The sequence below is a fragment of the Cimex lectularius genome, unplaced genomic scaffold (assembly GCF_000648675.2).
Source record: "Cimex lectularius strain Harlan isolate CLEC.00 unplaced genomic scaffold, Clec_2.1 scaffold427, whole genome shotgun sequence".
Classification (NCBI taxonomy): Eukaryota; Metazoa; Arthropoda; class Insecta; order Hemiptera; family Cimicidae; genus Cimex; species Cimex lectularius.
In genome coordinates this window covers 166,767-182,184 of record NW_019393021.1, presented here as the reverse complement: position 1 = coordinate 182,184, position 15,418 = coordinate 166,767, and the positions used below count along the sequence as shown (strand labels likewise).

General features: G+C 37.9%; 1 protein-coding gene across 1 annotated transcript; it reads left to right on the top strand.

Moving 5' to 3' along the window:
* The first annotated feature begins 3,015 nt into the window (after positions 1–3,015).
* LOC106663700 (lysozyme-like) lies at positions 3,016–14,161 on the top strand. The gene is made up of 5 exons (XM_014388746.2): positions 3,016–3,111; positions 3,179–3,309; positions 12,230–12,321; positions 13,696–13,759; positions 13,863–14,161. Coding segments are annotated over exons 1-5 (426 nt in total). The 5' UTR covers positions 3,016–3,109; the 3' UTR covers positions 14,000–14,161.
* Positions 14,162–15,418: the final 1,257 nt, after the last annotated feature.

Below are 15,418 nucleotides of genomic sequence, written 5' to 3'. Positions count from 1 at the left end.
TCCAATATAAGGATAAAGGATTTTTAAATGTTTAAGTTTTACGGAATTTAAAGTGTTTATTCGGTCTCATTTGAATTCTGAAGCAATAAACTGTTCTTTTCATCTTTGTTTTCTTAATTTCAATTTTTAAACTTAAAAATGCCAATTAGTGCTGATAATGTTGCGGGTGGTGTGGCACTTAGTGATGATGGACGTTTCATCACGTATGCAGCTATTGCCATCAGAGTTCCCAATGAAACTGTACGAGATGCCGTTAGACGTTTTCTTTTTTAATTTTTTTTTAAATTTTTTATTTTTCATTTTCCTTAGCAATTTACAATTATTTTACTTTTTTAGACAGACTTCATTATTAAACGTTAAAAAACCTGAAACTAGTGACTAGTATGAAACACTTGGTTCAAAATTTACATTTACATCTTTATTGAATTTTTTCCAATCAAAATGTTTTGTAATTTACCTAGGCCCTGAAGATGATTGGAATAAAGGTCGAAACGTTGGTACAAAAAATGAAAGAGGTTTTTCCAATCTATCTCATTATTGACCGCTCCTCACTATTTCAACATTGTTTGTGTGAGTCGTTTTGTGGCCTGAAGTATACAGGGTGTCACATTTCCTTCTGACGAAACTCAGGCAATCGATTTCACTCTTCGTTTGGAGCAAAAAATGCTCAGGAGAAAATTTTCTGAAAGTTCTCTATTTTGAAGATATTCGTCAATTTAGGTTTTTTCAACTTTTCACTACCTTACCACATAAAAACGCTTACAATTTCCAAAATGTTGAGACTACAACAAAGCCAATTACACCATTTGAAAGAACGCAAAATTTGCCTTCAAATTTATCTTAGCTCACGTTTTCGAACAGTCAATTGTCATTTTTCAACTCTACTAGAACGTTATTTAAAAACCTGGATATATCAACGTAAATCATATTAGATGAAGAAGATTTTGTAAAATTTGACAAGTTGTAGGTATTTTTTTGTAACCTAGTAGAACGTGCAATCATGACCAAAATTTTAAATTTTGTAATTTTGACATGTTTGTCATTCAGATTATTGCAAATAGAAGTATCTTACAGCAAATTTAGCGTTCTTTCAAATGGTGTAATTGGATTTGTTGTAGTCTCAACATTTTGGAAGTTGTAAGCGTTTTTATGTGGTAAGGTAGTGAAAAGTTGAAAAAACCTGAATGGACGATTATCTTCAAAATAGAGAACTTTCCGAAAATTTTCTCCTGAGCATTTTATGCTCCAAACACAGAGTAGAATCGAATCCCTGAGTTTCGTCAGAAGGAACTGGGACTCCCTGTATACTTCAGGCCACAAAACAAAATAATAAATTAACATTTCTATACGCAAATTAAAATCTGCATAACCAATTTTTTATTCAGTAGTAGAAAATTGAGAAAAATAGCATTAACAATTTTTATAATTAATTACTCTAAAAATACTTACATTATTTTCCCCAATTTGCTCGGCATCAGTATTTTGGTTTCCACAAATAGCCCAACAGCGTTAAAATTGTGCAAATCGGTCGGATTTTGAACAAAGATAAACTACATAATATCTAATATACATTAGGATTAAGCTATCTATCAAATATTTTGTAATTCGTGTATATTGTTGTATACAAACATTACTTGGTTAGTGGAAAGAAGATATTTCAGCATTTATGCTTGTGTCGACGTGCAGGGAATTAAAGAAAAATCGATTCTAAGTTAGATTACATTTACATTTTAATTTCAGGATTTGTGTAAATAGTTTGCAGTTTCTAACACTAACAAACGTGCATATTATACATTAATTACTTACTTGAAAATTGCTCATTGTTTCCTACGGTGATCCTACCTACTATAAATTATTGAATAAATAATAATTACTTAAATAATTTAATCCTCACATTTGCAGAAATCCAAACATTTGTTGATTCCATGGGGAGGGGGGCACTTCCATGGGGGCACCACCAAACCCGATGATTTAAATTCCGGCGGGAAACCAGAGCCAATCAGATTCCATGTGTTTAAATTTGCACGGAAAAACACCGTGGGATAGGATAGTGGTAGTGGTATCCCTTGTACTGCTTACCTGTAACTAGTGTGGAAAGAAAATGGATTTAATTTTAAATTGCATAAATTGTGTTGTGTGTTAAATTTGTCCATCAGTGTATTATTGAACAAGTTCTTTTTCATTTGCAGAAATGTTTACAGCAAGATTTTGTTACCGCCGTTTTTAATACATTTCAAGGATAAATAAGAATAAACGTGAACAATTTCCGTTTGAATTGAAAGAACAAGACAATATCAACATTAATTTTCTTTAATTTGGCGATATGTCGAACTGGACTGCTTGTTTACTTTAACTCAACCCATTCTGAGGAAGAAGAGCACACGTACGACATTGAGATTCACCTCAGATTCGCATTGAGCCCTTTCTCCTCTCTAAATAATGCAATCGATATTGGTTTAAAACAAGTCGGAGCCTTGCTTTCTTCTTTTCTTTTCTACGTCCCTTTAGTATATTTGTCCCCCCCCATTATACTAACAGATTCGCTCCCCGGGATGGAGAGGAGAGGTTTGGAAAACATAATCAGCAGATCCCAATTCGCCCAGGCATTTTATACGGCCCCGAGCCGGTTAGGGGAAAGTAGTAAAGAAATTTTTAATAAAAAACTATTTAAAAATTAAAATTAAAAAATAAATCTAAAAATTTATGATTTGTTCCAATATTTTCAATGTACTACAATTAACTCTTCTCATAGTTTAATTTTTTATTTCGAAATGATAAATAAATCACTCGAACTTTTATCCGTGACCTTATTAGGCTTTAAAGATAAAAAAGATGTGAATTACATTTGGCACTCCATCTCTATCTCCCCCGCCAACTGATGAAGGACTCTGCCTATACAATTCATTCCCTCCTCACTCCCATTCACTCTCTCTCTCTCTCTCTCTCTCTCTCTCTCTCTCTCTCTCTCTCTCTCTCTCTATCTCTCTCTCTCTCTCCTTCTTTTAATTGATTGCCCATACTCTTTTAATCTATTTATCTTTGATAGTCATATTTGCTATATAAGCGTCTGCATCTCTAGTACGACTTCAGTCGCAGGAAGTAGACGAACATGTAAATAATCATATAATATTGTGTGTACATAAAGAGGAGAGATTTTTCAGTGATTTTGATTTTACAGGAAATTTATCATCAGTGTTGTAATCGTCGTGGCCGCTTTTGCGGTCATCTCCGATGCCAGGGTGTTCACAAGATGTGAGTTGGCGGAGGAGCTGTTGAACCAAGGATTCAAAAAATCAGATTTAGCAGATTGTAAGTTAAATAATTTTTCTTCCTCAAATGCCAATTATTTATAACTTCACTAATTTCGTGGTCCGCTTGACCAATTAATACATTACAATTAATTAAGGTTTTTAGTTGAGATGAAAAAAAGCTAATGGCACGAGAGGGATTCGAACCCACGACCTTCGGCTTGATACGCCGCTGCTCTACCACCTGAGCTATCGTGACCTCGACCCACTCGGACATCAACTCCCCATCTCAACCCTACCTTATGAGTTTTCCCTCCTTCTGCGAATCCCTGTTGGGATGAAAAATGGCAAATGTCCGAGTGGATCGAGGTCACGATAGCTCAGGTGGTAGAGCAGCGGCGTATCAAGCCGAAGGTCGTGGGTTCGAATCCCTCTCGTGCCATTAGCTTTTTTTCATCTCAACTAAAAACCTTAATTAATTGTAATGTATTAATTGGTCAAGCGGACCACGAATTTAGTGAATTTAATGATTAAAATGAAGTACACTTCACTTAAGCTCTCCGTCGCCATTTCAATTGTCGTCGAGAATTCAAACCGATTACACGACATTTGAAAAATGGCAAAAGGATGGAAAATTCATAAGGTGGGGTTGAGATAGGAAGGTGATGTCCGAGTGGATCGAAGTCACGATGGCTCAGGTGGTAGAGCAGCGGCGTATCAAGCCGAAGGTCGTGGGTTCGAATCCCTCTCGTGCCATTAGCTTTTTTTCATCTCAACTAAAAACCTTAATTAATTGTAATTATTTATAACATTGCGCAAATTTGTCGTACGCAACATGAAAGTTTTTTGAAAAAAAAATTAATTTCCACCACATTTTCCGTCAGAATTGAAAATTGGTGACGATAGGATAACATTTCGGTCTAGATTTACTAAGCTAATCCAGTTCACTGTTTATTGACTAGTCAATTCCGTAGAATATAGGTCAAAATAAGTGATATAAGCAGGCTAAAGCAAGACGATTCCTTCCTTTCTTTTTAAGTGTTATCTATTATCCATTGTATTCAGTGGTCCGTATAACCAAATTATTTATTTCAATTAATTCATCTTTTTATGTAAAGCATGGTTGAAATGAAGGTCGTGGGTTCGAATCCTGCTCGTGACACTAGCTTTTTCATTTCAACCAACACCTTACTTAAAAAGATTAATTTTTCAACTTAAATTGTTGTTGAACCAAAGATTTTGGTGGGAGATTTCGTTCGACTGTAGTTTGAACAAAAAAAAAATTAAATTGTGAGAACATGTGCTTAGGAACGAGTTAGCTTAGGGTTCTGGATGGTTTAGATAAAATGTGTTTAGCAAAGTTAAGTTGTTAGTACTAGGAAGGGTTAGGGGGATTAATGGTACAGGGTGTAACACGTTTTGAATTTAAAACGAGCTAATCAACACAATTAAGACGAAATTTGACTGGAAACAGATCTTAGTCTATTCAATATTTTTTAAATGCGAAGTTACTGGGAACGAAAATTGATTTTCAAACTCTATTAACATGGCAAATGCTTTTTCAATTAAAATAATAATAATAAAATAAAACAAGGGTAAGGCCAATTTGAACGAAAATAATACAATGAGTTCCTTCATCAAGCTCACGAGAACTAAGTCCCTTTCAACAAGCCTTATTAATAACTATTATTAATAATTCACCAAGTTAAAAATATTGCTTACTTAAAATAAATACACTTTTATCTAAGGCCATGGTTGAGATAAAAACGCTAGTGCCACTAGCGGGATTCGAACCGATCACCTTCGGCTGGTTTGAGGAGCAGTGGGACAAAGGCGGCAAAAAATTAATTTATTAAAAACTGAAATTTTTATAATCCGTGGACTTTTTTCAGTATTTGAGCCAGAGGCTGGAGTAATGGTTTGACGGTCAAAAATTGATCAAAACCAGTAATCACTGCTGAAACCTGAAAATCATAAATTTCGCAAGATATACAGCTATTTTCTGGACATTACATCCCATGCAGCGTTTCTTTGTAAAAACTCGTTCACCCTAATTTCCATTTACGCGTACACCCAAGTTTGAGATAAAGACAAAAATTCAAAGTAGGGATGGAATCAGATGGGTTAGTTGAGGGAAAACCAGAACTATTCCAGGAATATTCGGTTTTTTTGATGTTCCAAAAAAGCTTTTTCTTTGCTTCGGCACCGTCTTCTTTCGCCTCTTTACACATCGAATTACTATCTGTGGTTGCCAATTACCACCTATGTGATTGCAGCACTGTTTTAAATAAAGCTATTTAGCTTAAAATCTCGAAAATACAATAAATTTGGCCACTTTCTGTTTAGCTGAAAGATTTTTACTGTGTAGATTCCGAATCAGATATCACAAATATCGTACCATGAAACGTTTCTTCAATAAAACGACGAGTAAAGACGAAGTGAAAAAAAATGTTGACTTATGTAGTAAGTACATAATTATAGTTACTAATTATTAGTTTATGGTTATTTTATCAGTTCAATTTTTACTTTATTATACATTCTTGGAATAACAAATTATTGTAATCGATCAGTAAATCGATTTTAATTGCTATACATTCACACAGAAAGAGAAGGGCAATATTTCATCGTTCTCTTCAGATAGCCTTTCATTGATAGTTTTTGAAATTTTGAAAGTATACAATTTCAATCAAAAGACAAAATTTTATTAATTTCATTTTAAAAACCAGTATTCTAATCTAACAGTAAAAACAGTTAAAAAGATGACCATTGGGAAACTCTTGAGTTCAGCTTTTATTTTAAATGAAATTTTACAATTTTTATTGAGAAATTTACTGAGAAAAACGTGTGCAAGGTTCATTTTGGTTACCTCAAAACGGGATTTTTGTTGATTTACTTGCGAAAAAAGCGACTTATCGCTTTTTCATTGTTATATTCGTGATCAGTATTATGATTCTTATAAGAATAGAGGTTTTTAGTATTTGTTCTTTATCTTTTCAGTATTTACATTTCGTTTTTCAACAGTATATGAGTAATAGTTATTCATATACTCAGATACAATTATTGTGAGTAAGTCCATTTGGGTCGGCATATTATATTTTTCAAAGTGTCGCGTTATTCGTACGTCTACCGTTCACAATTTTGGATGGTTCGCTGTGGTCCAATTAATCGATTCGAAAACAGTTTCCTCTAATTCGGCATATATGAAGCCAAGGTGATTATTGGTGACATATATTCCATTTTTGGATTTTGGACCTCAATTGTGGACGGTGTGATTGGGATTGGAAAACGTTTCATTGGATTCAGCGCACCAAAATCTAAGCATACAAAATTTGGGGAACTTAACTCAAATTACTTGGGTGTTAATGAATTTTGTCCCGTACCTTCTTGTGTTCTAGATCCATCTGTGAACAGAGGATGCTGCCATTTTTAAAGGAGTTAATTCCTTTTCTTTCCCATTCTTTTTTGGTACCCAGGTTTATTCGGAATTTTTGGTTAAATTCAAACATCCTGTTCATATCGTCTGTTGGAGCCGTGAGTGACGGATGGTCTTTCCATAGCTTATTGCTATCTCTCCATTTCAGTTTTATTCCTGTTGGAGGTTTCTCTTTGATAAAGTTGATGATTGTTTTCTGCGCTGTCCTTACTACCATGTGATGTAGGGGGATTAATCCTAGTATTTTTTCCATGCTAATTGTAGGACATGTTCTCATTCCTCCGGTTATGCAGATGCATGCAAGTCTCTGTATTTTTGTAAGTTATTTTCTTTTAGTTATTTCTGCTTTATCAGCCCAGGCTATAGCTCCGTATGTAATTAAAGGTCTTACTAACATGGTGTACATTCACACCAGGGTTTCCGGTCTGCATCCCCAGTTTCTTCCTGTTATTCTTCTGCACACCATCAAAGCTCGTGTCGCCTTCATGATGGTAGAGCTGATGTGTTTCTTAATTGTTAGTGTTTTATCTAGTGTGATGCCCAGATATTTGACTTCATTTTTGATTTCTATCACGGTGTTTTTGAGGGTTATTTCCATCATGTGATCAAGTTTCCTTCTCCATGTAAAAGCGACTATAGTTGTTTTGTTGGGATTGATCCCTAAGCCAGCGCTTTTACACCATTCTTCTGTGATTTTTAGTCCCTCTTGGATTATATCGCAGAGAGTTTCCTCGCATTTTCCCTTGGCAGTCAGGACTATGTCATCCGCATAGCCCTGACATTTTATGCCTGAACGGTCCAAGAGCAGTTCATCAACTGTTAGGTTCCATAGAAGAGGTGATAGTATCCCTCCTTGAGGATAACTTTTGTTGTGCTAACTTCTATAGAGTCTGTTCCTATATTTGTTTCAGCTATTCTGGTTCTTAGCAGTTCTCCAATCCATCTAGATGTGGTTTGGTCTACATGTTTTTTCCCCAGGGAGGCCTTCATTTTTACATTGAGATGCATTGTCGAAAGCTCCCTCAATATCGAGGAACGCGCAGATTGCCATTTCCTTTGTTTCCAGTGTTTCCTTTAGGTCACTGGTTAGCTGGTACATTCCGTTCAACTCATCGTCAACAGACAAGAGGATCTTTAGCGTCCGCACCTGGCCTGGTCTGTAGGATTTAGGTGTTATAGGGTCTCTTTTCCCCACTTTTGGTATAAAAACTACCTTTGCCCTGTGGTATGTAGTGCTAAACTACTTCTTTATAATCGCAGCAATGTTGGAGTAATTATATCCATTCCTTTTTGTAGCAGGATGGGAAAGATCCCATCCGTTCCCGGTGCTTTGTAAGGGCTGAAAGTGATAATCGCCCAGAGGATTTTCTTCTCTGTGATTATTTAAGCTGCTTCTTTCCAATTTTCTTTCTTGGGATTATCTGTTCTCACATTTTCTGGGGAGATGTCATAGGAACTGCCTGGAAAATGTGTACTTAGAAGGAGCATTGCTTTTTGTTTCGGGTCTTCTGTGTAATTGCCTTCTGCATTTTTTAAGGCCGTGTTTATGTCTGATCTGTCCTTTGCTAGTACCTTGTGCAGTCTAGCTGCTGTGGATACTACGGAGAGTTCTCCGCAGAATTTGCGAAAGTTTTCTCTTTTCGCCCTGCGGATGGCATGCTTTTATGAAGTAATTAACCTTTTGTATTCTCCCCAGTTACTTGCTAGTTCTAGCTTTGTTGAACGCTTTCCTGGTTTCTTTCCTAGTTTACCCAGTTCTGCATTCCACCAAGGTTGGTCCTTGTCTACTTTTTGGGACCTTAACAGGGCAGCTTGATTTATATGCATCAATTATATTCCGTGTGAATTCCATATATGCAAGTTCCAATTCATTGCAGGTCTTCGGTACTCTCTTCACTGTTACAAGGTTTAAACTATGTGTTACCATCTCAGTGAACCTTGCCCAATTTGTGTTTCGGGGTTTTCTGAACGGTGTAGGGTCTGTCCTTTCTGATTCGATGTCGAACCGTATTATTCTGTGGTCCGACACCGACTCTTCACTTGAAACCTCCAATTTTTTATCATTTTATGTAGGGCTTGGCCGCAAATGGTATATCCAATACTGCTCGTCACACTTTGGTGACAAAGGTAGGGATTGATTCTATATTAAGTATATCTAATTTTTCCTTCACCAAAAATTCTATGAGTGACTCACCTCTTTTGTTGTTATTGGTGCTTCCCCAGATTTGATGGCGTGCGTTGGCATCGCCTCCCACCAGCAAGGGGAGATTCTTCTTGCTGCAGTAGCTGGCTAGCCTTCGTAGCTCGTCGGGGGGAGGGTGGTCCTCCTCTCCTGGGGAGTATGCCGATGCTACTACTGCTTCTTGTCTCTTCCCATTGATTGGTATCTGTACCTTGATGGGAACTAAGTCCCCAGTCATGAATCCTGAAAGACAGAGATAATTAGTGTTTTTCCTAATCAATATGCATGCACGGGGATTATTCTGTCTGGAATCCCATACAGTCTTACTGTCTTTGCAGGACAAATCTCTAATTTGTCCTTTCCACTGCCAGGGTTCCTGGATGACAATTGCCCATAGATGTTGAGCAGTGAACATCCTAGTTACTACTGCCGAGGCAGCTTTAGCGTGATGGATGTTCACCTAGGCTATTCTCATTTCCTCCATGTTGGGTTATTCTTTTGGGGGTGTCTCCTCTCCCAATAGCTCCTCCTCGGTGAGCATTCTTGGCTCCGTCTGTAGAGGAGGAGGGGTGTAGATCTCCAGGATGACCTGGTCGACCTCCATCGCAGCAGTGTTTTCGGAGGTAGTCTCCATGGGTGGAGGCGTCGCTATAGGGGCCTTCTCTTGGGGCCTTTGATTGGGGTGGAGGTGTGAGATTTCTCTCGTTTTGTATCCTCCTCCCCTTCTTTTTCAGGCCTCTCACGGGGATCCTCCAAAAACGAAAATTGAGGGTATGTCTTCTTGAAATTATTGTTTCTGCCGAGATCTCATCGATGCCCAGGATCATGACAATCCCAGGCCTCTCCGCTTTCACTGAGTGAACTTTCCACTCCTCAGCGCAGACCCCGTCATTATGCGCTTTGACCAGTGCTAGGGTTTTTTGTTCTTCTCCTAATTTTGCCTAAGGAAGAACACCACTATCGAGTGAGGTTTGGGAACAATCTCCCCTAACCTCACTGTCAGTTTCTTATGTTTACTTAGCTCTAGTTTAGAGGCTATTTCCTGTAGCTATTGTACAGTTTTGCCATCTTGACAGTCTAAGAGCATCATACCCAACCTGAAGTGTATGCCTTCAAACTGTATTTTGGCTTCCCATCCTATTAAGATTTCTTCAATGAGAGTTTCCTCTAGCTGGGTCAGCTCTTCTGTTGTTGGTGTTACCAGAGGGTATTCCTCCGATAGCAAAGCCACCCTTACAAACTTTGCTGCTTCGGCGTAGCTGAAGCTTGGAGCAGCCTCCCTGGCTCTAAACTGCGCCTGAGGTGTGGATGGCTTTGCCTTCCTGTCTTTTCTTAGTTCCTTGGAGGTAACCGATTGTTCTTTTGTCATCTTGCTGGATGATTGTACTCCAGTTTCTCTTTTTGGATTTTAGCCTTCCTTTCGTCGGCCAATCTCCTTGCCTCTTCGTGTGTTTTCCCCGATTTTATCGCTCTCAGGTACCATTTGGTCATACCACCGCTAAGACCTTTCCTGAGAGGGTCGCCTTTCCCGCCTGGTTCACCTAGATTTGGCAATTCGGCGGAGACTTTTTTCTTCCCTTCGGGTTTCCCAAGAGGGGGGGTCTATATTTTCTACTGTCGCTACTTGAAGGCGTTAAACCTTCGTTTGTGAGGTGTTGAACTTCCCACGTAGCGATTGGTGTTTGTCTTTAGGAGGGAGAGGTGTCCTCTCCTTTGTTTCCAAGGACTGAGTGTCCATCTGGGGGTTAGTCTCCAGATTACTTGATGTGTTTGGACCAGTGAGATCCTGCTCTAGGTATAGTTTTTTGTTTGCTATACTCATTTGATTCCCACGAGTAGCTTGGGAACTATAAGGCCCCCTTCATCAGAGCTCCGCATGATGGAGTAAGGCAAATTACTCTCTGATGTCGCTCGGTGTCAGAGAGGCTCCATTCAAGACAGCCACACCCCGGCTCCTAGTGAATCACTCGGCACTGATCGCATGACACCTTTGATTGGGGCGGATGCTGCTTTTAGTCAAGCCCAAGACTCTTGTTAGGGAGTGATAGGAAGGAGGAAAAGGGGTTGGTGGTAGGATTTTGTTTAGTGAGGAGTGGTTGGGAAAGCGAGTACCTCACTTAGGAATTGGACACCAGAGCTCCTTTAGCCGTTTCGCACCGTACCATGCCGTGGGGGATAAATATGAATCCAGGACGGTGACGACGTTTCCCGGGGTTCACTACTTGGAAGCGCGGTTGGTCTTTGAATTCCGACCTGTCCTTATACTCTCATTCATAATAGATGCATCCTCTATCCTATAAAGTTGTAGGTTATCAGATGCTAGGATACAAGTTAGGCACGAATTGAAGCGTGTCATTTTTTAGTACTTTTCGAGTGCATAGATAGTATTTTGAATTAAAGAGTTGATTAATTTTCCTTTTTTTTATTAACTTCTGGCATCTTACAATTTAACACAAAAGAAAACCAAAACAAACAAGAACAAGCCTTCAAGGACTGTTATAGCTTCATTTTTAGTTCCACCAATCGCCACGCGCAGCATTGCGGAAAAATTAACGTTTTACATGCTAAGGAGGAGGGGTTCACGATGTCACTGGAAATTTCTCTATTCGAGTTAACACGAGTTAACATCTTAGATACAATACTCCTAATGTTTGACCAACAAAACTTAAATGAAATTTGATTTGCTGTTGTTGACCTTGGAGGCTTTTAAATAATCCCAAAAAAGATTGAAATATATTAATATTTGGAAAATCATCGAATGAAAAAGATTAATTGAAAGCAAACTTTAGGCGTAGCAGAAGGGAGAGGCATAAGGATACTTTGTTGTGCAAATGGGATTAATTAGTACAAAAGTAAATGAAGGAAGTAAACACTACATTATTTGAAGTTTATTTTGACTAAGATAGCTCCTCTATTAGCTTTTTACATAATGCAAAAAATAATAGATTTAGTCTACATTAAATAAATTTAGTGGTGCGTTAAACTTGTCCATCAGTGGTTTGGGAAGATGTTTCCCAGAGACTTAACTACCCGCGGATACATACAGCAAATATAGATCTTTGTATGTTCGTTGTGGAAGAAAAATATCTTATATTTCTAAAGAAGCTTTAACATTATGAAGGTTATCGCTGACTGAGTTATTCTAAGTACAACTTCTAACTAGTGGTTTCCTAATCATGTATTTAAACATAGAAATACCTTTTATTTAGACGGTTAAATAGTTTTTTAATGCATTTCAAACGTCATTTTTATCTTTATAATTCTGCTGTGTTAAAAAATGTTTTTGTCACGTTTATTTCTTCTATACTCTTCGTCAACACCAGTTCATGTTGTTTATTTATTTTTTTTACTTTTATATTTTTTAAGGGGTTTGTCTTGTTGAACACGAAAGTTCGAGGAACACAACAAAAAAAGGGGGCCCGAACAAGAACGGATCCTACGACTATGGACTTTTCCAGGTGACAGCCACAATTTAATATTTACCTTTCCATCGTTAACAGTTGAAAAATAAACGTTTAGTTTAAAAAGTTCATTTTTAAAGTGTTCAAATTAAAAGTTTGACATCGCATGTCAAAATTGTTTCTCCACTTTTTCCTAAACTAGACGGATTTATTTATTTTTATGGAAAACGTTTATTTATAACATATATTACAAATGTTTTTTTATTTATTACATCATGTTGATGTAATGTTAAATGGTATACTCATCGATTAAAAAAAAAACCTTTCAATGTAAGCTAAATTTTCAATGGTTCTCGGACAAAAAGTTAGCTCATGTTCGATGAGTTTTTAGAACATTCCTTTTTTTTTTTTTTTTTTTTTTTTTTTTTTTTTTTTTTTTTTTTTTTTTTGCAAAAGTAGAGGTTATATTAACCAACAGGGTGCCGGTGTTTTTGAAGAAAAGCTCATTTGTAAGTATGTCGGGTTCGAATGCAGGGCCGCTGGATTCGAACGCGGGACCTTTACCCCACAGTGATGAGCGCCGTGTCAACGCCTAACCGTTGCGGTCAGCAACGTCCCTCACATTATTCTATTGATGATGTTGACGATGATGGATACAAGGAAAAGGGAGCTTATGTTCTCCAAGCACTGCAGCCTGCAGGCTTGTACTTTCCTTTTTCATTAGTTCAGTGAAATCCTCGAATCTATCGAGTACTTGATCAATTGACTATGATGGCTACAAATTCCTCTCTATGTTTTCTTTGTATATCAGGTTGTCTCCATTTAGTGGTTTCTTTTTATTGAAAGATGATTGGGTGGCTCTTTCTTCCTACTTTTTGGAAAACCTGCACGTGGGCACATCATTCAATATGCCCATGTGGAGTAGATGTTTTCTCAGATGGGAGTGATCGGTATATTGTCCTCCTATATGTTTAGACCTCTCTAACTGCAGTGAGTTTGGTGAGGGTTATTATAACATACGTTTACTGTGTCTAGTATCTCCAGACTTCTTCTTTTGTCTTCTGAATTATGTGTTCGGTTTTTATCCCAAGAATAGATTCATGGCCTACATATGGTTTTCCAGGCCAACGCTTGATCCGGTTCCTTAATTTGTTTTGGAGCCAACTGATTTCCTCCTTAATTCTTCTTCCCCTTTGCAATATGTAGAGATTTTATATGATGAAGAGAGTTTCGTGAGTCATGTTGTCAGTCCCCATTTATAAGAATGGGAGTCTGTTTTTTTTTTAATTAGTGTTGTTTGACCAAAATGTTTAAGCCCATCAAGTTTGATTGTTTCTGGAATTTCCATGAACATTTCCTCTTGTATGGTTTACGTAGGCTGTTTCTAGTGCAAGTGACCTATTGAATAATTATAATTTTTTTAAATTTCAGATCAATGACAAATATTGGTGTTCACATGACAAAAAAGGCAAAGACTGTAAAGCCAAATGTGACGGTAAATTTTATATTTTTGACAATCATTCTTGCCTTTTAACTATTTTTGTTTTGTTAACCGGTAATTTATTTTAATTATTGATCCCGTTTATTTTATCTTTTAGATTTGAGAAAGGACGACATTACGGAAGCGTCGAAATGCGCCCAAAAGATTTTCAAAATTCATGGTTTCAAGGCGTGGTACGGTTGGAAAAACGGATGCACAAAGAGCAAACCCGACCTGACTCCCTGCCATCTCTAAGGAACAGTTAAACGAAACAGAATCATAACTGATTCCTCTATGTACTTGGAACTATCATTAACCAAAAATAAATATTTTTGATTCTTCATATGAAAACACGAATGTATTCATATTTATATTGGTCTTTATAATAAACTAATTGTATAACCCTCAGAGGGATAATAAGAAGTTTTATTGCACAAGTATTTTGAGCATTATAGATTAAATTAACACAATTGAAAGTTTGATAACAATGATTGTACACATATATGTATACACATATATGCTTTTAATTTTAGCATACTGGTGTGGAGCAACATCTCAATCCTGTAGATAAGCTTCGTTTTACCGTTCTTTTTCGTTTTCGGGCAAAATATCCGATTTAATTTTTGCGTTTTCACGTGACTGGATTCTCGTTATCGGGCCGGCTTGGATAATACTGGTGATAACGTTGAGTCGGTAGTGGGGGTAACGTGTTTACCAACACCTGATAATTGTCGCTTGTATACGTTGTGAGTACTACATGTCCTTTCCTAAGTTGCACCACAAACCGACTCATCACACAAAGAATCTTCAGCGCTGCAGCCATTGCCATTTGCTGTATTTGCAATAAAACTGTCAGCAGGGATGACAAAAAAATCTATCCGGTCCTCTGCTTGTAAGGGCTTGCTACAAGGAAGGTGTGTAGATTTCACTGAGGATGATATCGCATCGGTTAAATCGCTGGACAAACAATGGAGTTGTCAGCCTTGTTCGAGCTCCAACAGGAAACTCTAACCCACGAAGCGGCCGGTATGCTCTCCGCCGATCAACAATCCTGTCAGCATCACTGATACTTCTACTTCTATTCTTGAGGTACTCACCCTTCTAACCAAGAAATTTCCGAGATCAAGGCCTCCATCAGTGGTATGGGAAACATCAGGGAAATTAAATCTACTCTCAATAAGCAAGCCGCATTGTCATTTGAAAACTCTGATCGTCTAACAAAGACTGAGGAGCACCTCGAAACATAGAAGAAGAGGTGCAAGGAACTCTCTCAAGAAAACTGCAACCTGAAAACTCGAAAAACCTCGAAAATTTCTAGACTCGAAGCCCGTCTCAACCACTTGGAACAAGTCTCTAAATGTAGATCGGTTGAGATACGAGGGATACCGGTCAGCCCAGGCGAATCCCCGTCTTCTCTCCTGTCTCAAATTGGGTCGGGGCTGGGACTGAACCTAAGCCCTACTGATATTGATATGGCCGAACGCTTGAGACCGCGAAAAGATGATCCCCGTCCTCCCAGCATAATTGCGCGCTTCACGAGGCAAACGGTGAGGGACGAGTTGATCCGGCTCCGGAGGATTAAAAGGGACTTCTCTACCAGACACGTAGGATGGGAAGGCACGGTGAACCACCCCATCTATATCAGCGAGGATATGACTTCCACAATTAAACATC

Excerpts from the sequence above, each read along its gene's own strand:
- LOC106663700 (XM_014388746.2), top strand. Across the intron at positions 3,310-12,229 it reads AAAATCAGATTTAGCAGATT|GGGTTTGTCTTGTTGAACAC; the intron begins GTAAGTTAAATA and ends ATATTTTTTAAG. Across the intron at positions 13,760-13,862 it reads CTGTAAAGCCAAATGTGACG|ATTTGAGAAAGGACGACATT; the intron begins GTAAATTTTATA and ends TTTATCTTTTAG.